Source organism: Macrobrachium nipponense, chromosome 4, assembly GCF_015104395.2.
Source record: "Macrobrachium nipponense isolate FS-2020 chromosome 4, ASM1510439v2, whole genome shotgun sequence".
Classification (NCBI taxonomy): Eukaryota; Metazoa; Arthropoda; class Malacostraca; order Decapoda; family Palaemonidae; genus Macrobrachium; species Macrobrachium nipponense.
In genome coordinates, this window is record NC_061100.1 from 128,847,161 (window position 1) to 128,871,211 (window position 24,051).

The 24,051-nt window shown below is 40.6% G+C and overlaps 1 protein-coding gene across 1 annotated transcript in view; it reads left to right on the plus strand.

The window, feature by feature from the left end:
* The window catches only part of LOC135211173 (uncharacterized), a 285,675-nt gene that overhangs the window by 201,658 nt on the left and 59,966 nt on the right, over positions 1-24,051 (plus strand). Inside the window, exon 16 of the mRNA XM_064244376.1 lies at positions 9,399-9,560. Within this exon, the coding sequence (XP_064100446.1) occupies positions 9,399-9,560 (162 nt within the window). The remainder of the gene's footprint in view (positions 1-9,398; positions 9,561-24,051) is intronic.

Here is a 24,051-nt window from a genome sequence, read left to right on the forward strand (position 1 = left end):
CTCCCCAAGTAGCCGCTACTCCCCAAGTAGCCGCTCTCCCGCTGCCAAGCGCTGTGCGGAAGATAGGCGCCTCTCTCCTGATAGGCGCGGTTCACCTGTTAGCCGCTTCTGTTCAGGGTCAGGCGTAAAGAGCCTGAAAGAAAACGTCTCGGCTGATAAACTAGCTTTTGCAGAGACCCACTGCGTCTCGATCTAAGTATTTGGATCATGGTAGACGCCTGTCTCTGAGTAAGGCGATCTTCACCAGTGGATTCGCTCTCCTGTTGGTAGGCGCCAAGAGCCTAGCAGGCGTTCTCCTCATGTTAGGCGCAGTTCGCCAGGAAGCCGCTCTCCTTTTGACAGGCGCATGGATTCTGTTAGGCGCCGTGAGCATAGTAGGCTCTCCTCTCCTAGCAGGCGCTCCCCTTTGGACTCCCGTGTATCTAGGAGCAGACTACAGGATCACAGAGGACTCACTCATCGGAGTAGGAAGGACGCATTCGATAGGAGCTCTCCCGAAGCTTTGGCTTCCCCTGATAGGCGCCAGACGGCTGCTAGACACTCATCACTAGATAGACGCACTTCTTTAGAGAAGTCCAGCTGCTCTCGTAAAGAAGCCGAAGGTTCTTCGGTGGATGAAATGAAAGCCTTCAGAAGAAGGACGTTGGTTAAGGATTCTTCGGTCTCGTCCTACAAGATCCTGACAGACCTCCTTCTTCAAGAGTTTGGAGACGCTCTTACTCCCGTCGCTCCTCCTTCTCCTCTCTCGTTATTCTCGACTTCTAAGAAGATGAAGGTTTCCTCCTGTGTGAGGATGAAGCCAACCATCTCGATGAAGAAGGCTTTGAGAGGTTTTGGTGATTGGCTTCTTTCTAAGGAGGAGAAAGGGAAGACTGTGTTTTCTTTCCCTCCTTCTAAGCTTACGGGCAGACTAGGCTTCTGGTATGAGTCTGGAGAACCCCTAGGCCTGGGTCTTCCGTCATCTGCAGACGCGGACTTCTCTTCACTGGTGGATGCCTCACGATGCTCGGCCCTCTTGTCGGCTAAGACTACCTGGGCTATGAACGAGCTCGACCACCTGTTGAAGGGAATGTTCAGAGTCTTGGAAGTCTTCAACTTCCTTGACTGGTCTTTGGGGGTCTTGGCTAAAAGGACTCAGAACCCGGATTCCATTTCGCCCGAGGATCTCAACAGTGTACTGACGTGCATGGATAAGGCAGTTAGAGATGGATCGAGCGAAGTAGCCTCCCTGTTTGGAGCAGGGGTTCTCAAGAAAAGATCGATCTTTTGCTCTTTTCTGACAAAGTCCGTCTCTCATGCTCAGAGAGCCTCGCTTCTCTATTAGCAACTCTCGCCGCTTCTCTTCCCAAAGAAGATAATCCATGACATCTCGGGAGCTATCTCTGCGAAGGCTACTCAAGACATGCTCGCTCAGTCTGCCCGTAAACCTAGGACCTCCTTCCAGACGAAGACTAAGAAGGAGACTCCGGCTAGACAGGAGCCCTTTCGAGGGGGCCCTCCTTCTAGAGCCTCTACCTCAAGAGGTAATAGACCCTTCAAGAGAGGAAGATCCTTCTCGCGCTCATCCAGAGCGAAGAAGTAGGAAAGAAGTCCTCCAGACATCAGTAGGTGCCAGGCTTCTAAGATTCGCAGAAGCCTGGGCAAAGAGAGGAGCGGACAACTGGTCCCTCTCGATTATCCGGAAAGGATATCTGATTCCCTTTACAGAAAGACCACCTTTGACGACGACTCCGAGGGAGTTGGTGGCCAGGTACAGGGATCCCATCATGAGCCACGCTCTAACGCAGGCAGTAGAACAAATGTTAGAGAAAGAGGCTATAGAGCTAGTGAGCGACCCATGCTCAGCGGGCTTTTACAACTGCCTGTTTCTAGTTCCAAAAGCCTCAGGAGGATGGAGACCGGTTCTGGATGTAAGCGCCCTGAATTTCTTTGTAGAAAAGAGGAAGTTCGCCATGGAGACGACATCCTCAGTGTTGGCGGCTCTTCGTCCAGGGGATTGGATGGTGTCCCTAGATCTTCAGGACGCTTACTTCCATGTGCCGATCCATCCTTCTTCAAGGAAATACCTCAGGTTCATGATGGGAGGAAGGATATTCCAATTCAGGGCCTTGTGTTTCGGCCTTTCAACAGCCCCTCAGGTCTTCACAGGACTAATGAAAAATGTAGCAAGATGGCTACATTTGGAGGGAGTCAGGGTGTCCCTTTACTTGGACGACTGGCTGATCAGAGCCAAGTCACAGAAAAGATGTTTGGAGGACCTACAAAAGACCCTTTTCATGGCGATTCTCTGGGACTTTTGGTGAACTTTCAAAAGTCTCAGTTAATCCCCAGTCAAGATCGTATCTATCTGGGGATTCGGATGATTTCTCTGGATTTTCGGGCTTTTCCGTCTCCAGAAAGGATAGCCCGAGGGTCAGAGAAAGTCAAAACCTTCCTAGAGAAAGACGTATGCACAGCGAGGGGAGTGGATGAGTTTGTTTGGGGACACTCTCCTCGTTGGAGCAATTCCTTTCTCTAGGAAGGTTGCACCTCAGACCTCTCCAGTTCTTTCTACATCGAAACTAGCGGTGTCGTTCTCAAAACCTAGAGTTCTCCTTCAAGATTTCAAGAGAAATCAAGAAGGACCTCTCTTGGTGGGCGAACCCTCTCAGGTTTGCAGAAGGGATGTCCCTTCACATTCCGAACCCCAACCAAGTGTTGTATTCCGACGCGTCGGAAACAGGTTGGGGAGCAACGCTCGTCTCAAGAGAAGTGTCAGGCACCTGGAAGAAGGAACAGGTGACCTGGCACATCAACAAGAAAGAGCTGATGGCTCTTTGGCTAGCTTTGAAAGCATTCGAGCCCTACGTCCTAGCTTCGGCAGTTCAGATAAACTCTGACAACACCACGGCCCTGGCATACATCAGGAAGCAAGGGGGGACTCACTCCTTCTCCCTGTACGAGACAGCAAAAGAACTTCTGCTGTGGGCAGAGGAAAGGAAGATTTGTCTCCTTACCAGGTTCGTACAGGGAGAAAAGAACGTCAGAGCAGACCTCCTAAGCAGGAAAGATCAAGTCCTGCTGGCGGAGTGGACTCTTCACGAGGATGTTTGCCAGGACCTGTGGAGACTTTGGGGCAGGCCTCACATAGACCTCTTCGCCACAGCCAAGAATGTGAGGATAGGCAACTACTGCTCTCCGATATCGGACCCGAGGGCAGTGTCAATAGATGCTTTTCTCCTAGATTGGAAGGGCCTAGACATGTACGCTTTTCCCCCCTTCAAGATACTGGGAGAAACTCTCAAGAAGTTTGCGGAATCGGAGGCAGCAAGGATGACGCTGATAGCCCCTTTCTGGCCCGCACAAGTATGGTTCACAGAGGTACTGGAATGGTTAGTAGACATTCCGAGATCATTACCACAGAGGATCGATCTGCTCAGACAACCCCACTTCGACAGGTATCACAGAAACCTCCCCGCTCTCGGTCTGACTGGCTTCAGACTGTCAAAAGTTTGGTCAGAGCGAGAGGGTTTTCTGCAAGAGCTGCAACTGCTATCGCAGCAGCAAGAAGGCCCTCTACCCTTAGAGTCTACCAATCGAAGTGGGACGTCTTTCGACGGTGGTGTAGGAACCATCACTTTTCCTCTTCCAGTACCTCTGTAACCCAAATAGCAGACTTCTTACTTTTCCTTAGGGAAAAAAGTGGACTGGCAGTATCAACCATTAAAGGTTATCGTAGCATGCTGGCTGCAGTGTTTAGGCACAGAGACTTAAACATTTCAGAGGACAAAGACCTTCATGATCTAATAAGATCTTTTGAAACATCCAAAAAGGTTCCGCCAGAGATTCCGAGTTGGAATCTGGATGTAGTGCTACGCTTCCTTAGGTCCCTTAAGTTCGAACCGCCTCCGTCTGCCTCTTTTAGAGACCTCACGAGGAAGACACTTTTTCTCATGGCATTGGCTTCTGCAAAGAGGATTAGTGAACTCCATGCAATAGAAGGGAAAGTGGGGTTCAGAGGAGATGCAGCGATCTGTGCATTCCTGCCTTCGTTCTTGGCTAAGAACGAGAACCCCTCAAATCCTTGGCCTAGGAGTTTTGAAGTCCGAGGTTTATCTGCCTTAGTAGGCGAGGAAGCAGAGAGGTCACTTTGCCCAGTACGAAGTTTAAAGTTTTATCTTCAGAGGAAGAAGAAACTTAAGGGCAATGATGTCAACCTTTGGTGCTCTGTAAGAGATCCAAGGAGGGCTCTTTCGAAGAATGCGCTTTCTTTCTTCATCAGAAGCCTGGTGAAAGAAGCACATGCGATATGTGATGAAAGTCAATTCAAGCTTCTGAAGGTCAAAGCTCATGAGGTAAGAGCTATTGCCACTTCATTAACTTTCAATAAAAACATATCCCTGAGTAATATTATGAAAGCAACATTCTGGCGTTGCAAACTCAGTCTTCGCAAACCACTATCTGAGAGACGTCAAAATCACGTATGAAAAGTGCTTCGCGTTAGGCCCGTACATATCGGCGGATTCGGTGCTGGGGCAGGGAGCTGAGACATATCCTTTGTAGTATATTTTTTCCCCCTTGTTTAGGTTGTAAGTTTTTTGGTTGTTTGAAAGAGCATGCGGGTAGGCATCTCTTTCATGTCGTATGTCTAACAATGATTAGATTGGTTAGGTGATCGGTTTATGTTTGAGCTCCTTGCAATGATAGTGGTTTAGGTTCTGTCATATAAGAGGGCGAATCCCCTTTGACAAGATCCTGCTCGGATTCTATCAAGTAAGCGATGCCAAATCCTTTGATATAGACCCAAAGAGTCTGTCAGCTGTAGGTCATGCCCTCGCTGAAGCTCTTCAGGCAACGCAGACTAATAGACAGTAACTACTAAGTCTTCTGCTAAACAGGTAAGAACCAAGGTTGTATTTTACATCCTACAAGGAGTTGTTTCCCCGTTTCCCCTTTTTCCATATTAATATTGCTGTCTCTTTCCCTCCACCAAGGGTGTCAATCAGCTAAGTATATATCTGACAGGAAAGTTCATGTACAAAAATGTTATTGTTAGTATACAATAAGGTTTTGTACATACTTACCTGGCAGATATATACGATTGATGGCCCTCCCAGCCTCCCCTCAGGAGACAGGTGGAAGAGAAAAATTCTGACTGGAAAGGGAGATTGGTTCTTACAGCCGCCAGCCCAGCGGCGGGGTTAAGGTAGATTCAACCTGGACACCTACCTGTCGTGTGTGCCGCGAGTTTTGAATTCTGTCGTGACAACAGAGACGTAAAGCTAAGTATATATCTGCCAGGTAAGTATGTACAAAACCTTATTGTATACTAACAATAACATTTCCAGGCCTAAAACACATGTTCTAGGGTCACGACGCCGATCTGACGGAAGAAATATGACTCTAAAAAGGCAAAATACTGTACATACTTGAGTAATATTCAACTGCATGTAACTTCAACCCCATTTTTACTGCATATATTAGGACTTTAGCATATGTCCCTTAGCAATAAGCCTAGCCTATGTTAGCGGTTGCTACTGTAGCCTAGTCTATGATTCTGACATCTAAACCTAAGAGCTAAAAGCTTAGAATATGCCAATAAAATGTATAAATAATCAGTATGTATACTCATTTCAAATAATTATTAATTAATCATTAACTATAATACACAAACAAACAAAAAACAAACCTTCCAATCGATTGTTTACATTCAGCTCTTACCCGTCTTACGAGTATCGAATGAGCGCCAAGCAATCATTTTTCCTAGCACACAGTAAGCCATAAATTGTCATTAGTATCTCTCTTCAACTAATGAAACTACCAAACAGTATAATAACCATTCATTTCTATTCTTTATTCTATCTTTAGCTAATGGAGTTACCGAGTTACTGACAGCTATAATGAAACATACGTATACGTAACGTAATAATAAAACAGAAGAAGAATTCTAAAAAATACGTATTTGTTGGCAGTCTGATTTATTTTATATTTTATGATATCTAATTCACAATTTTTTTTATTAAATGTATTGCATGTACTCATTTCAAATAATTATCAAGTAACCATTAACTATAATAAACAAAAAAAAAAAAGCTTCCAAACGTCTGTTTACATCCAGCACTTACGAGTATCGAACGATCGCCAAGCAATCACTTTTACACAGTAAGCCATAAATTTTGATTATCTCTCTTCAACTACTGAAACTACCAAACAGTATAATAACCATTCATTTCTATTCTTTATTCTATCTTTACCTAATGTTTTTTTTTTTATTAAATGTATTGCATGAATAAGTTTTTCAATTTACAGCAACCTTTTACCAGTAGAATACTTAAAGCACAAGGGGTAGATGCTGACCAATAGGAGAGCAGGACCTTATGGGGTGACTAGCATCAGGAACCAATGGGAGAGCGGGAGGATGGTGGCGAGTTTACTCAGTTGGCGGCGCGGGAGTTATAAAATTGTTCTCGGTGGTCCGGGCGAATCTCGGGACTTTACAGCAACAACCTTTCGTATCTTGAAAACTTTTCGTATGTAGAGCAGTAAAATTTTTCGCATTGGCTTTCGTATCTCGAGTTTTTCGTAAGTAGAGCCTTTCGTATCTCGAGGTACTACTGTACTAATTGTTAGAAATTGGAGAATTTACTAATTGTATTCATATTTTCTCCTAGAAAATGTTGATCTCTCTAGAATAGAAGAGCAAAATTTGCAAAGGTAGTTGCAATAAATATGCAAATATTTTTTGTTAGTAAAGGGAATTTTGGCACTGATGATCCTATATGGATTAGCATCTAAAAGTTTACTCTAATCTTTCTAAAAGTGAAAATTCAAAAGTTAATTGGTTGTTAATAATAAGTTTTCTTAAAATACATAAGACACTTCACCATTTTTGTATATCAGACTTCTCCCATATATTTTTCTATTTTAGTGACAATTTTTCCAGAATATTTAAAGTTTTTCTCATCCATTATGGTTACATATTGTAGTAGAAAACTGGTAATTTGAATTGTAGTTGGATGAGGAACTGATATAAAAACAATAATGTGTCCTTCATGCATTATTCATTCTCCAAATGTACAACATCTAGACAGATGAGAACTGTATATACATGCATATCAAGCAACTTTTAAAAACCTAATTTTGTAGCTAATTTCAAGGGGGTCGCATCATACACGAAATATAAAATTAGCATTTGTCATATTCACATACTAGTATCTTATGATAAAATGCAAACATAATGAATATGCATCCTCTTCACCCGATATACGCACGCATTGCCAGATCTCACAAGATTCCTTTCTTTCATCTGTGATTTAACCGGATCTAACTAGGCACTAGAAATTATCCTATTGTAAAGACCGAAGGTTTGTAGCTATGAAAAATACATATTGTCTTAGAAAATTTGTCATGCTTTACTTCACCGCATCCAATAATATTATATGTATTTTCATAGTACTAATGTATTATAAAATAAAAACCTATCAATCAATGTTTTTGTTTGGAAATCAGCTGAGGGCGATTACAAGGTAAGTTTATTTGCTGTATTGAAGTCAAATAAGAGCAATTTTCTTGCTTATAGTTAACATAAATGAATCTCCAGATACTCTATTTGATGTGGGACAAGGTTATTTTATGTTATACGAAGTGTTTTCAAGTCAAAATATCACTTGAATACATATCATTGTGAATGAAGTTAAGTTCTTTTTTTCATAAGTACGTAGATGGAGCTGAGGGCATGTTTATTGTTTAAGAAAAATCAACAGATTGTGTTCGATATTTTCACTTGATTTCATCAGAATACTACAAGCTTTACATATTTATCTTTTATTGGAGTGAAAGCAGTAAAATGTGTTCTTTCATGCCAAATAGTTTTGATTAAAACACTTTTCTCTCAAATTTCGTTTACAGTCGAATTTGATGGTCCTATACCAAAGTTTATGGGAGTTTCATCCATGTTGCCGATGCGCGATAATAGTTGTTAGCAGATGAACATTCTTTCCTCGGCTTCAGCTACAACTTGTGGCTTAAATTCAGCAATATTATATGCCTTTGCTGATCTTTTCTCCGCAGTGAATAAGTATATAGTAATGTAAAAATATATCAGTCCTGTTCTACTTAACATCATTTGTAACATAAGTACAGTAATTTGTTATTATTGTACAATGGTTAAATGCAAGCAAAACCGGATTCAGTTGTTCAAAGCTAATCGGCTGTTCCTGGCTGTATGCGTTTACAGAACAAGTATAACCTTAATGCTGCCTGTAGCATTCTCTTTTACTTTTTTTATTTTTAACTTAACTAGAAGATGGGATAGCTACAGTGATGCAGGGAAAGGGGTTAGCCTAATTAGAAAATGCGATACATAAAGAGAGGAAAAGAGGTTAGCCTATCATAATTTGGTTTCAAAAATTGAACTTACATGATACACGAGATACATGATCAAATAATTTTTTAAGGGTGAAAATTTGGGGTCTCATGATATGCGAGATCGTGTTACACAAGTATATACTATATTGTAAAGTATGGTTGAAATATATTAAAGTTATAAAATAAGCTAATACATCGTCCTGATGGGAAATGTATTAAGCTAATTTATAAACGAAATTACTGTTACTTTAATTTCATGTAAAAGTTAGCTTAATATTGAGGGAACATGATTAGGGTCATATTTAGTGTTCATATTCTAGAAGTAAACATTTATTAGCATTTTTAGAGACTGTGCTAAACTTATGCGAAAAATTTTCCTTATCCGAGGGGTCTGGAACCAAACCTCGCACAAGTTTGGGGTATTACTGTAGTAACTTGTTCAATTTTCAATAAAGCTTGTTCTAGTAGCAACACATAAATTTTCAGTAACAACAACTAAGTAAAGTAGTACATAAATGCATAGTTTTCAGGGGTAGTTGGAACAAAGGCATGAGAAAATAATGGTACAAAAGTGAACTGTATTCACAAAGATTTATCTTGAGTATTTTTTGCATGAAAAGATAATGGAATTTGTATAGAAAGAAGCACTCAAAATTTTTGAAGCCTAAAGAGCAATTAATTATAAAGATGATATTAAAATAAAAATCCTATAATTGTCATATGAAAGAAGGGAATGAAATTTAAAGAATAAACTAGAGAATCCATTTGAAGTTATAGAGTTCAGGACCTGACTCCAGTAATGAAGTGTGCCCACTTAAAGAACTTTGAACAATACATTTTTCATTAAGATCTAAGGTACAAAATTGGATTGAAATAATGGTAGAAATTGTGTAAGAAAGTCCTTAAAGAAATACATTTATAAAACTAAATATTTCAGTTGCCCAAAAACATGTAACACATGCAAATATTTTTGGAACCTACTTAAAGATGTATATATTAGAAACTTTGAACTTCTTACTTTTTAAAGCTTATGTAGTTATCCCATTTTCCAGGTGTCACTTCGGAGAGGGAGCCTGTCTTTTATTTGAGTACAGATAATTATGAATTACCAAAGGTTGGAGCAGCATTGGCAGCCATTGTTACAAATGTGGTATCTCCATCACAATTTTATGCCTATTTTCCTCATGGAATGAGAGATCTTCGTGAACTGCAAGGTAATGTTTGTGTTCTAGGTGATTTAGAGTTTAAGGGAAGCAGGTATAAATAAGTAGTGAATTAAATAGCTTGAAGATCATGAGAATTGTAATTGTATTGCACATAATTCAGTGTCATCAAAAAAGCTCACTTGTCTGAAGAGTGACACTGTAAATTAAAGCAAAGGTAAGTTACGGATGTGTTGCTCATTGAGAGGTACTACAGTTCACCATATTTTTGCCATTTGAGCACCTGTATGGAAGGACTGTGAGAGGACTGATGCAAATTCTCAAGGAATTATGGAATGAAGACTGGGGGATGACGTGTGCATCACCCACCAGCAGATGTTGAAGTTGAGGAATCACCTGGAACAGCTGTCAACTAACCCAAGAGAATTTATATGCAGTACAATGATGCAAGAGGCATCACTACAACAAGAGGACCAGTGACTGTTGGTTCAGAGTGGGACAGAAGGTGTTATTGTTACTACCAATAGAAGCAGACAGGCCTGATGTCATAGAGGAGAGGGTCATCCAAAGTCAGGGAAGTGGTTAACACTTAAACGCCGAAGCGGTATTTTAAAAATCATCTCCTGTATGCCGGCGGCGTTCGCGAGTGAGCGCCGAAGTGGAAAAAATGTTTTTTTTTTTAAATCACAGTATGCTTAGTTTTCAAGATTAAGAGTTCATTTTATACTTTCAACTTCCCTGCCAGATATATACTTAGCTATAGACTCCGTCGTCCCAGACAGAAATTCAAATTTCGCGGCACACGCTACCGGTAGGTCAGGTGATCTACCGCCCTGCCGTGGGTGGCAGGACTAGGAACCATTCCCGTTTTCTAATCAGAATTCTTCTGTCGCCCGGACCGTCAACATTGTTGTTGGTTCCTCTCGATTGGATTTTCTTTTTTCACCGGCAATTGATCTTCTTGACCGACTTTTGGTGACGTATCTGGATTGTTGGATTGGCATACGCTTTTTTGTGGACTGTTTTTTGTTGACTTGATTTTTTCTTGGATTTTTTCTTAAAAATTTCTGACGCTGGAATGGTTGTGAGACGTTGTGTGAATGTAGGCTGTAAGGTGAGGTTGCCGAAAGCTTCGGTAGACCCTCACACCGTATGCAAGGGTTGCAGGGAGTATGAATGTTCTTTCACTAATACTTGCAAGGAATGTGAGAATTTGAGTGAGAGTGAGTGGAAGAATCTAACTAATTATTTGAAAAAGTTTAGAAGAGAAAGAGTGATGGAAAGCTTTCTTCCTAGAAGTTTGAGTAGTTCTAGATCGAATGAACTAGTTCCTAGTTTGGGATCTTCCCCAATGATAAGAATTGCTACTTCTCCTTCCTTTTCAGCCTCTTCACCCATTGCAGAGCCTGTAGATTCAGCGAAAGAACTTGCTGATCTAAAAGCAGCCTTCAAGATCATGGAAAACAAAATGGCTGCCCTGCAAGGTAAGGCTAGTGATGTTACAGTGGACAGTGATGTGAGTGTCCCCAGTGTAGTGGAGGGGGCATCTGGTCGGCTCCACAACGCTCCCAGGTCTAGACCTCTTCCAAGCTCACATGCCCAGAGGAGAAGGAATGTCAAAAACCGTAAAGAGGTTGTGGAGAATCCCCACTGATCAGGTGTCCCTTCGGCAGTTTCTGTGACACCCCAGACTGCCAGGGATCGCTATTGTAAAAGCGTCCTGCGGGATTGTTTTTCATCATCGGGGTCTTCGTCTCTTAGACGTGATTGGAGGGATTCGGATCGCTTGCGACCACTGAAGAGGAGTTGGAAGGCTCCGACTATTGACTCGAGCCCGGAACACTTCCCTGAGGAGTCTCCTTCGGAAATCAAGAGGGCAAAAAGAGCCATTTTGTCACCTATAGTTAGAAGGAGTCAGGAGGTGGAGCCCATGGACTCCTCCCCTCCTCCTTCTCCTCCTCCCGAAGAGGATAAAGAGGAGGTTACTAAAAGGTTTCTTGTTTCCATGCAGGAACAGATATCTTCTTTGGTAGGAGTGCTTTCAAAGGAGCCTCCTCGAAGGAAAGACACTTCCCTTCCTATCAAAAGGTCCTCCAAACGTGTGGAGGTACCTGCCGCCAGGATCGATGCTCCTACTCGAGGTGAGGCTCCTAGCAAGAACGAGGAGTCAACCAAACGTAAGGAGTCGTCTAAACGCAAGACTCTTATCAGTTGCGAGGAGCCGATCAGGCGTCTGGCACCAGCCAGGAGTGAAGAGTCACCCAGGAGGCAGGAGCCAAGAGCCAGGAGCGAGGAGTCTCCCAGCAGGCAGGAGCCAAGAGCCAGGAGTGAGGAGTCACCCAGGCAGGAGGCAGGAGCCAGGAGGCAGAGCAGGAGTCAGGAGTCAGGAGTCAGGAGGTCAGGAGCCAGGATCAAGGAGGAGGCAGGCAGATCAGGAGTCAGGAGTCAAGAGCCAGGAGGCAGGAGTCGGAGTTCTTCCATGAGGCAAGATCCGAATAGACTCGTATCTGGAATTGATGACTCTTCTCCAAACAGAAGCTCCTCTCCTTCAGATCGTAGGAGGTCTTGGAAAGACTCTTCCTCCAAGCGAGAGCTTTCTCCTTCTTCGGATCGGGGTTTGGATGAGTTGTCTGATGACGAGCTTCCTACAAATGAGGGACTCTCGAACTACAAGACTTTAGCCTCCTTGTTACTGCAAGAGTTTGGAGACTCTCTTAGTCCAGCCGCTCCTCCTTCTCCTCGTTCTCTCTTTTCGAGTACGACTACAGTGGGGCATCGCTTATTCACGGATCAGTATTCACGGATCCCAGTTAATCCACGGGTTTTTTCTTGGACCGTTTCTCATGTTACATCACTGGTATGAATCGCTGCATCACGGGTTTGTTGTGTTGCGTATGCGATGTTTTTCGTAGCTAACCCTCGGCCGTGGTCCGATAACTAACACCAACATTCATTTAAAGACTCATATAATGATATTAACTGACAATAAAGGTAATAAAACCATTCTCACCTAATATATTATTGTCCCTATCTTCGAAATATCAGCCTATTCAAGGTTTATGTACGACGTTCATTGGTAGGCTAAGCGTAGTTGCAGTGCGATAAACACCAGTACACAAACATTCACATTATGATATTAACTGACAATAAAGGTAATAAAACCATTCTTACCATATATATTATAGTCCATAATCTTCATAATAAATAGCTATTCGAAGAATAATTCCACATCATTGCACTCAACTTATCGTCGGAGTGGCCAGCCCACAAAATGTAAGCATATTCCTTTACGTACGAAAATGGTTTTATGTATACGGTTGCGTTAACAAAGCGACATTTTTGTTTTGATAACTTTTAGAAATTTTAATAGTAGTGTAGTGTATTACAGTATGTAATAACATTAATGCTAATTAATTCGAACTTCATTATATTTTGGCAGTATTCGTATTATAACTTCTCTGAACAATGAAGTTATACAACGCTATTTGTCATAGATTATCGTAAGTATTGCTGTTTGTTATTGGCGACGAAGCGTACGAATACATAAAAGCATTTTTTACCTTATATATATCGTCATATCTTCATAATAAAAAGGCTATTCGTGGAGTAATTCCATATCAGTGAAATCAATTTTATCTATGGGAGGCCAGCCAGCTGACAAAATGTACTTACGTATATGAAAATCAAATTATGGTAGCGTTCACAGCAGATCTTTCGAAATTTTTATAGTACTATTCATGCTACTTAGTAATAATGTTTGGAATATACGTAACATTAATTTTCAATACAAAATATCATCGTTATTTTGGTAGTGAATAATAGTTTAGAATTATCATACATACACTGCATTGTTATGGGTTTGTGACATAGAATCGACTTTGCGACTTCGTTCACTTTGATATTTTTAACGATACAATAACTATCATTTGTACTACTAAAACCATCTTCACATAAGTACAATTTTTCGTAAGATATGTGTTGTTAACAAAAAGCTAGCTTATACATAAAAGGCTTTTTATAATTTAAGTCACTTAGATATACATATGTACCCAACTCATTGTGGGGAAATTTACTACTGTTTTCCTCGGATATTGAAATACTTTAGCATCATTCAAACACTTTCATAATATAATGCATAAATACTAGGCTATACCAAATATTTACATCGTATACAAATACTACATACAGTTATATACACATACTTTTATATACAAAGTTTAACAGTTATATACACATACCTTTTATATACAAAATTAATCATATGAGTAGTGATCAGCGACAGGCTGTGCACTGGACTACGTACGTACTACTTGGAAGATAAAAACAAAACAAAAAAAATTTTGTTTTGTTTTGTTAGTCGCCGGGGATAGATTAACATTTTTCCAGAGATTAAAGAGCTGAATTTTTGTTTTTTTTGAAGGTATGTCAACCCGCGTTAGTAAATAGGTATCATCTTCTAAGGAATTTTTTTTTCTCTTCTTTTTGCGGAAGAAATCTTCAAGCCATTTTGCATTCAAAAGTAATGAGAAGGAATCATTCCTATTCTTCAATGAAATCAGTAAAATACTACACTAATAATAAAAAAACTAAAACTACGTACTGTATGCAAAAACACATACATCATCGTTAGCTTCGTGTGTGTAAACGTTCATTCTAAGAAATTACAGAGTAGTATAACTAAACACCTGATTGGTTGGTGTAGCCATGGAGTCTGTTATCCAATGACTGCCTCTACTTCTGTTCTATTTATGACATACGCCATGGATGGCACTAGGTTTGAACGTTACCATGTTCGTGATTTTTCTGACTGCTGACGGCAAAAATTACTCATAATTTTTCTTTATATAATTATTCCTTGTTCGTGAAAACAATAATATAATATCGCGGTTGACATACCTTCAAAACAAAATTCAGCTTTTTAATCTCTGGAAAAATGTTAATCTATCCCGGCGACTAACACAACAAAATTTTTGTTCGTTTTATCTTCCAAGTAGTACGTACGTAGTCCAGTGCACAGCTGTCGTCTGATCACTACTCATATGATTAACTTTGTATATAAAGTATGTGTATATAACTGTTAACTTTGTATATAAAAGTATGTGTATATAACTGTATGTAGTATTTGTATACGATGTAAATATGTATAGGCCTAGTATTTATGCATTATATTATAAAGTGTTTGAATGATGCTAAAGTATTTCAATATCCGAGGAAACAAACATAGTAAATTTCCCCACAATGAGTTTGGGTGCATATGTATATCTAAGATGACTTAAATTATAAAAGCTTTTTATGTATAAGCTAGCTTTTGCAACAACACATATCTTACGAAAAATTACTTATGTGAAGATGGTTTTAGTAGTACAAATGATAGTTATTGTATCGTTAAAAATATCAAAGTGAACGAAGTCGCAAAGTCGATTCTATGTCATGTTTTTAACTTTAAACGTATATTGGTATGAAAAACACCAGTGTGTTGTAGCGATGCGTCATCAATATAGTGGTATGAAAATACCACATGGGTTGTAGCGATACGTAATCACAAAGTACAAATCCTTTTCCCGGACCATCCTCAGAATTTACGACTCTTCAACTTCAAGATCGATATGGTAAAATATATTATATAGTCCTACTTATTGTTAAAATTCACAAGTTTGAACTGCAAAACATTATTAGATTTTGATTGTTATGTACATATATTTTTTGTGTTTTACGGAATGTTTGTTTTGAAAATAATACCTATTAGTGAACATATGGTATTAATTGTCCCACTATTTTATTATAGGTGATCTTAATTATCTCACATTCATTTAACAGTATTATATTAATATTATTTAAATAAACTGTAATTAATAAATAACAATAATGAAAAACATAAAGGGAAAAAATGTTTTTGCTGCAGTAGTGGTGTTTGTTTGATTATGCATCTGACCTCACATTTCCGAAATCTGAAAAATTCCAAAACGAAACATCGGAATGTGTGTGTACTGCACATTTTTTTAAACACGCACACAATGTCTACACATTTACTGCAAATTACAGTACGTACGTATTTATTCCTGAGAGAGAGAGAGAGAGAGAGAGAGAGAGAGAGACGAGAGAGAGAGAGAGAGAGAGAGAGAGAGAATGATTAAGACTCCAAGGCGTGTTATTTTTACAATTATTTTATTATCTTGGGATTTTTTTTTTAATCTTGAGATTTTCTATTCAATTCTCGAGATTAATAAGAAAATTATCCGTAAATTGACTAGCATCAGCACACATCTCATGACTCGGCCATTAGCAGGCTAAACCACCACCTTGAACTTGCATGATACATGAGATACATGACAAAACACAAAACCACTGTTTATTGGTGAAAATTAGGGGGTCGCACGATATGGGAGATTGCACGTTATTCGAGTATATACGGTATGTGATTTTTTTTAGCCTGGTTTTATGGAACAAAATCTAGCGAGAAATTGCCATTCCCAGTTGGCAACACTGGCCTACAAACGTTTGTTTGTTGTTGTTATGAATGTGGTGTGCGGCGCGTTCTTTAAATTGCACCCATATAAACGAGTTTAATTATGTGGCATCCAAAGCCCTGATTCTTTTACTCTTATGGGAAAGACGCCTAAAGGTCAGATGAAGGTTTTACGTGAATATACTAGTATTAACGTGTTGTGACGAAGGGAGAGATTTGTTTTCGCTGCATACTGTTGGTAGCATTATCGTTATTATATTACTGGATTGCACTGCAAAATCGTCGCCATCTTTTATCAACATAGATTGTTGGTGAGTACCCATATGATTTACATATTTTGATAGTTCTCTTACCACTCATCCTCTCTTTCCTTGTAAAAAAAAAAAGAGGCCCACCATGCGTATGTAGGCTTCTAGCTGTAATCCCTAGGCTAGTAGGCTACATATGTACAGTAGTACATATACTACATTTATTTTTTAAGGCTAATTTTGTACAATAACTTTAAACTGTTTTGATTTTAGTTTTAGGTGATAGTTGAAACATATTTGGTGTTTGAACTAAAGTAGGCAGTTATAAACATTGGAATAGTGGTCTTGGGTGGGTTAACTATTAAAGTAGGCAGTTTTAAGCAATTTTTGAGGGGGGTATCAGGATAACACGGGTATTTACTTATCACGGGGGGGTTCTGGGCCCTATCCCCCGTGGATAACGAGGCCCCACTGTACTGTGAAATCCTCGGCCTTCCTGAAAATGAAACCTGCTATTTCTATGAAAAAGGCCCTCCAATCTTTGGATTCTTGGATGGGCACTAAGAAAGAGTTGGGAAAGACAGTATTCTGCATGCCTCCTTCCAAACTCCATGGACGAGAGGTATTTGGTACGGGACAGGAGAGACTATGGGTCTTTCTCTTCCTGCATCGGCAGACGCTGACTTTGCAAATCTAGTGGATGCCTCCAGACGACACTCTTTAGTCTCGGTCAGATCGACGTGGAGCATTTCAGAGTTGAACCACTTTCTTAAGGGACTTTTCGTCACTTTAGAAGTGTTCAATTTTCTGGATTGGTCTCTCGGAGTTCTGGCTAATAAGTCTAAGGACCCGGAATTTCTTAAAAACCCAGAAATTCTCTATAGCGTCCTGTCTTGCATGGACAAGGCTGTACAAGACGGTTCGGGAGAAGTTGCTTCCCTTTTTGGTGCTGGTCTTCTAATGAAGAGATCAGTTTATGGATCCCTTTTATCCAAAGCTGTTTCTCTGAGCCAGAGGACAGCGTTATTGTTCGCCCCTCTGTCAGATCATCTGTTTCCTTCTCAGTTAGTGAAAGATATATCTCGCTCGCTAACTGAGAAGGCGACACAAGACCTCCTTGTCCAAACTTCTAAGAAGAGTCGTCCTGTAGTGTCGACAAATAAAAAGGACTCTCGTCCTCCTCAGCAGCCCTTTCGTGAAGGTGCAGCGGCTCGTCCCCCTTCCAGGAAGAAGAGCTCTGATAAGAGAGGAAGGTCTTCCTTCAGGCCATTCAAGAAGGGAAAATGACTTGATGATCCTCCAAGCACCAGTAGGCGCCAGACTCCTGAACTTTGCAGGAGCCTGGGCAAAAAAGGGGAGCGGACCCTTGGTCAGTTTCAGTCCTAAAGAAAGGATACGTAATCCCCTTCGAGGACAGTCCTCCCCTAACCTTTATTCCTCTGGAACTGTCAGCGAGGTACAGAGACCCTGTAATGAGAAATACTCTCCTTCAAATGGTAGAGCAAATGTGGGAAAAGGAGGCCATCGAACTTGTGCAGGATCCACACTCCCCAGGATTTTACAATCGCCTATTTCTAGTACCAAAGGCATCGGGGGGGTGGAGACCAGTACTGGACGTAAGCGCTCTGAACCGCTTTGTTCAGAAAAAGAAGTTCCGTATGGAAACGTCCGCCTCAGTAATGTCAGCTCTTCGTCCAGGAGATTGGATGGTCTCTCTGACTTGCAAGATGCATATTTCCACGTTCCCATTCACCACTTTGTCAAAGAAATATCTTCGATTTATGATAGGAGGCAAGATTTTTTCAGTTCAAGGGCTCTGTGTTTCGGCCTGTCTACAGCTCCACAGGTCTTCACCAACCTGATGGCGAATGTAGCGAGATGGCTTCACCTAGAGGGAATAAACATCTCCCTCTACTTAGACGACTGGCTGATCAGGGCCAAGTCGGAGATTCAGTGCTTGGAGGACTTGTTGATAACAAGAAAGATGATAGAATTGCTGGGATTACTCGTGAACCTCGAGAAGTCGCAACTGATCCCCAGCCAGAACTTGGTCTATCTGGGGATTCAGATGGATTCTCGGGGTTTTCGGGTATTTCCTTCGCAAGAGAGAATCGCTCGAGGTTTGTCAAGAATCTCGAGCTTCTTAGAAAGAGAGAGCAGTTCAGCGAGGGATTATCTGAGCCTGTTAGGGACTCTGTCCTCGCTAGAAAAGTTCTTCTCTCTGGGGAGGCTTCACCTTCGCCCTCTTCAGTTTTTCCTGAAAGAGGTGTGGAGTTGGAAGACGGGACAACTTTCAGACACTTTCCCGATTCCACAAGAGATAATAAATCACTTAAAGTGGTGGATCCTTCCTCTTCAGAAGAACGAAGGCGTGTCACTTGCCCTGCAGAACCCAAGCCAAGTGTTATTTTCCGACGCTTCGGAGTCGGGTGGGGATGGGGAGCAACGCTAGGGAGGCAAGGGAGGTGTCAGGCACCTGGACAAAGGAACAGGTGTCCTGGCACATCAATTGCAAAGAACTAGTAGCCATACACCAAGCCTTAAGATTCTTCGAGGAGATAGTCTGAGCGGGGTGATTCATAAACTCGACAACACCACGGCTCTGGCTTATGTACGCAACAAGGAGGGACGCATTCATTCTCCTCTATCAGTTAACAAAAGACCTGTTAAACCTGGACAGAGGAAAGAGGCATAACTCTCCTCACAAGATTTGTGCAAGGGATAAAAAATGTGAGAGCGGACAGACTAAGCAGGAGGAATCAGGTCCTTCCCACAGAGTGGACTCTACACACAGAAGTGTGCCGAAGTCTGTGGTCCCTGTGGGGGAGGCCTCACATAGACCTTTTTGCTATGTTCCTCTCCAAAAGAGTAGAGATCTTTTGCTCTCTAGTGGAAGATCCAAGAGCCTTTGCAATAGACGCGTTTCTCCTGGATTGGTCGGGCCTGGACGCCTACGCCTTTCCCCCGTTCAAGATCCTAGGGGAAGTACTCAGGAACAATTCGTAAGCTTCGAAGGGCAATGAAGTTGACCCTAATAGCCCCATTTTGGCCAGCCCAAGAATGGTTCACGGAGGTACTGGAGTAGGATATGGATTTCCCCAGATCTCTACCAAGCAGAGCAGATCTACTCAGACAACCCCACTTCGAGAGGTTTCATCACAACCTCCCCCGTCTCGCTCTGACTGCCTTCGACTATCGAAAGACTTGTCAGAGCGAGGGTTTTTCTCGCAAGGCTGCAGGCGCTATCGCTCGAGCCCGCAGATCTTCAACGAGAAGAGTATACCAATCGAAGTGGGAAGTCTTTAGGAGGTGGTGTAAGAGTAAGAAGCTGTCCTCCTCCAGTACCTCTATAGTTAACATTGCCGATTTCCTCCGCCTTTTCTGAGAGAGGAATCGCACCTTTCCGTGTCGACAATCAAAGGATACAGAAGCATGCTGTCTTCAGTATTCAGGAATCGAGGGCTAGAGATTGCAGAGAACAAGGATCTACATGATTTGATTCGGTCCTTTGAAACTTCAAAATCAGCATCTCCTAGAACACCTAGTTGGAATCTGGACGTGGTCCTGAAAATTCCTTACCTCAGATAAATTCGAGCCTCTACATCTGGCTTCCTTCCGCGTTCACTAGAAATGCTTATTCCTGTTGTCTCTCGCGACGGCCAAGAGGACGAGCGAATTGCACGCTCTGGACTCACAGTGGGATTCAAGGAGATGCGGCTATCTGTTCGTTCCAGACATTGTTTTCTGGCGAAAAATAGAACCCATCAAAACCTTGGCCCAGAAGCTTTGAGGTAAAAGGCCTATCTAACCTCGTAGGCAGAGAGACAGAGAGGTCTCTCTGTCCAGTTAGAGCTCTTAAATTTTTATTTAGAGAGAAAGAAACAGATGGGAGGATGTCAACAGGGTCTTTGGTGTGCTGTGAAGAACCCCAAAAGACTCATGAAAAATTACATGATTACTGATGCACACAAGAACTGCTCGGATGAATCCTTCGGTCTTCTAAAGGTTAAGACTCATGAGGTGAGAGCAGTAGCAACGTCCCTGGCTTTCCAAAAGAATGTCTCTCAGGAATATCATTGAGACTACATATTGGAGGTGCAATTCAGTGTTTGCGTCTCATTACCTGAAGATGTGAAAGTGACTTATGAGAAGTGCTTCTCTCTAGGTCCCCCCCCCATTTGTATCAGCAGATACAGTTCTGGGTCTTGGAGCAAAGACTGATCCTTAAAATATTTTTATCTTTAATGTACATAAACCCTCTTGTCAGATATGTGCTTGGTTTTCTATTAGCAAGCGTACTGATGTCGCACGGGCGGCTGGTGTCATTGCTAGTAGGGCATCAAGGGTATGTATGGCTAGTAGGGGGTACAAAATTTTTTTTTTTATATTTTGTTATAAATGAACGTGTATTTATGTTTTCGAGTTTTTTTTTTGTTTGTAAGGTAAGTTCGTTCGGGGATAACTCCTTGTAATCTTAGAACTAACATGGATGTTAGGATCTGGTGATCGGGATCGGTGTTGTGCTCCTTGAACAAGGTGTATTGTCATGTTAGTGGAATAGCACCCAATGACAAAGGCCTTTAGGCTCTGCCGAGTAAGTGGATAAGACCCCATTGGCAGACCCACAAGAACTCTTAGCCATAGATCAATATCTCGCTGAGGCTCTTGAGGCGAAGCAGACTCCTAGGCAGTAGCCGCGAAGTCTTCAGCCTAATAAGGTAGGAACCAAGGTTTATTAATACCTACAACATATGTTGTTTACCTGTCTATTTCAGTAGTTAGCTGTCTCTTACCCACACCATGGGTGCTAATCAGCTAAGTATATATCTGGCAGGGAAGTTGAATGTATAAAAATGATATTGTCATGATACAATAAAGTTTTATACATACTTACCTGACAGATATATACGATTAATGGCCCACCCAGCCTCCCCGCAGGAGACAGGTGGAAGAGAAGAATTCTGATTAGAAAACGGGAATGGTTCCTAGACCTGCCACCCAGGGCAGGGCTGTAGATACCTGACCTACCGGTAGCGTGTGCCGCGAAATTTGAATTTCTGTCGGTGGGGACGACGGAGTCTATAGCTAAGTATATATCTGTCAGGTAAGTATGTATAAAACTTTATTGTATCATGACAATATCATTTTTTGACTCCTTTTTTTTTTGTCATTGCCTGAAGTTTAGTATGCAACCATCAAAAATGAAAAAAATATCATTATCATATATAAATATTGGGATATAGGGTAAAAAACCGCATGGTACAGGGGTGGACCATGTACGATCAGTGTGTACAACCCCAAGAAAAGTACATTATAACGCATCATGACACCGGAGTAGAGGTCTTTAGCTCTATTTCTCACCAACAACAAGTCTCGTCTGATGCCGATGTCAGGACGCGTTATAATGTACTTTTTTTGGGGTTGTACACATTGATCGTACATGGTCCACCCCTGTACCATGCGGTTTTTTACCCTATGACAGCGCGAAAAAAAATTTCATATATAATTGTATACAAATCGCGCTGTGAGCAAAACGGTTAAAACTAACAAGTTAATTTTTTTCGTTGTATTGTACACTAAATTTCGTTCATTTTAGAATATAACACATTGTAAAACGATCAAGGGAACACAAAGAAAATATCATCACAAAATGATGCATGAATTTGTAACGCGCAGACATAAAAATAAGATGTTTTCAGAAATTCACCATAAATCGAAATATTGTGCTAGAGACTTCCTGTTTGTTGCAAAATGAAGGTAATTGATTGAATATTACTAGACTGTAAGTGTTGTAGCTTACAATTGCAGTTTTTGACCATTTCGGTCGAGTTAAAGTTGACTGAAGGACGAATTTTTTCTATTGTTATTTATATGAAAATATTTCAAAAACTGATAAAAGCTACAACCATGGGTTGTTTTTTGTTGTATTCTACATGAAATTGCACACATTTTCACATATAAAACTTTATGTGACGGCTAATTTAAGACAATCGGACGAAAAAATTTATGATTTTTTCGGAGGAGTTACTGCGCGGACGCAAGGAAAAAGTTTATTTCATAAATTCACCATAAATCGAAATATTGTGTTAGAGACTTCCAATTTGTTGCAAAATAAAGGTAAATGATTGAATATTACTAGAATGTAAGAGGTTTAGCTTACAAGTACGTTTTTTTACCATTTCAGTTGAGTCAAAGTTGACCGAAGGTTGAAATTTGGCACTTATTGTTATTTATATGAAAATATTTCAAAACTGATAAAAGATACAACCATGGGTTGTTTTTTGTTGTATTCTACATGAAATTGTCCACATTTCAATATATAAAACTTTATGCAACGGTTAATTTAAAATGGTGCAAACATTATGACAATCGGACGAAAAAATTTATGATTTTTTCGGAAGAGTTATCACATGGACGTAAGGAAAAAGTTTTTTTCATAAATTCACCATAAATTGAAATATTGTGCTAGAGACTTCCAATTTGTTTGCAAAATGAAGGTAAATGATTGAATATTACTTGAATATAAGAGTTTTAGCTTACAATTGCGTTTTTTTACCATTTCGGTAGAGTCAAAGTTGACCGAAGGTTGAAATTTAGGCACATTGTTATTTCTATGAAAATATTTCAAAACTGATAAAAGCTACAACCATGGGTTGTTTTTAGTTGTATTGTGCATGAAATTGCGCACATTTCCACATATAAAACTTTATGTAACGGCTAATTTAAAATGGTGCAAACATTACGACAATCGCACAAAAAAATTTATGATTTTTTTGGAAGAGTTACCGCGTGGACGTAAGGAAAAAGTTTTTTTTCGTAAATTCACCATAAATCGAAATATTGTGCTAGAGACTTCCAATTTGTTTGCAAAATGAAGGTAAATGATTGAATATTACTTGAATATAAGAGTTTTAGCTTACAATTGCGTTTTTTGACCATTTCGGCAGAGTCAAAGTTGACCGAAGGTTGAAATTATGGCACTTATCGTTATTTATATGAAAATATTTCAAAATTGATAAAAGCTACAATCATGAGTATTTTTTTGTTGTATTCTACATAAAATTGCACACATTTTCATATATAATACTCCATGTACGTAACGACTAATTTAAAATGGTGCAAAAATTATGTCAAAGTGACGAAATAATTTCCGAGATGTGTCACTGATACTTTTTAGTGCAACAAGAAAGAAGTTCGCGCTTGCACGCCTGCGTAACGATTTCGAGCAAAACAACACCTTGATCCGTGAGCTCTCAGCATCCCCCAAGGCGTGTGATTCAAAAGTTTTCGCCTGGTAGGCCTATAAGTATTTTTCCGTGAATTAAAAAAAAAACTTTTTATATCGACGTACCATACGTCCAATCGGCACCTGACAGACAATTTATGTCGACGTTTAATACGTCCAATCGGCGTTAAAGGGTTAAGAATGCTTTTCATAATATAAAGGAAACAACTGACTAGATTTTACTCTCAAGAAGTTGGGCAATGTGAATCCCATGTATTAGTCATCCCAGTGCACAAATGGTATCCCACTGAGAAAGTAGACAGTGTTCATCTTGAATATGCCTCAGGCAGGTTTAAAACTTTTTGCTTTTTATCAAAGACATAGTCTATCATCCTGGTTGGTGTATCTTTTGAACAAATTATGTATATACCTAAGTTTTGTTCATTCAAAGATTGTAAGCAGGGAATCTATGAGATCTGGCAACTCCTGCACTCATGAGGTGATAGCTGGTCAGAGACCGCGCACCGCCTCATGATGTATTCAGTCTTTCCTTAACTGCCTTGGAGAGTAAGGTTACCGCTTTGCTCTCCTTCCAAGCCGGTT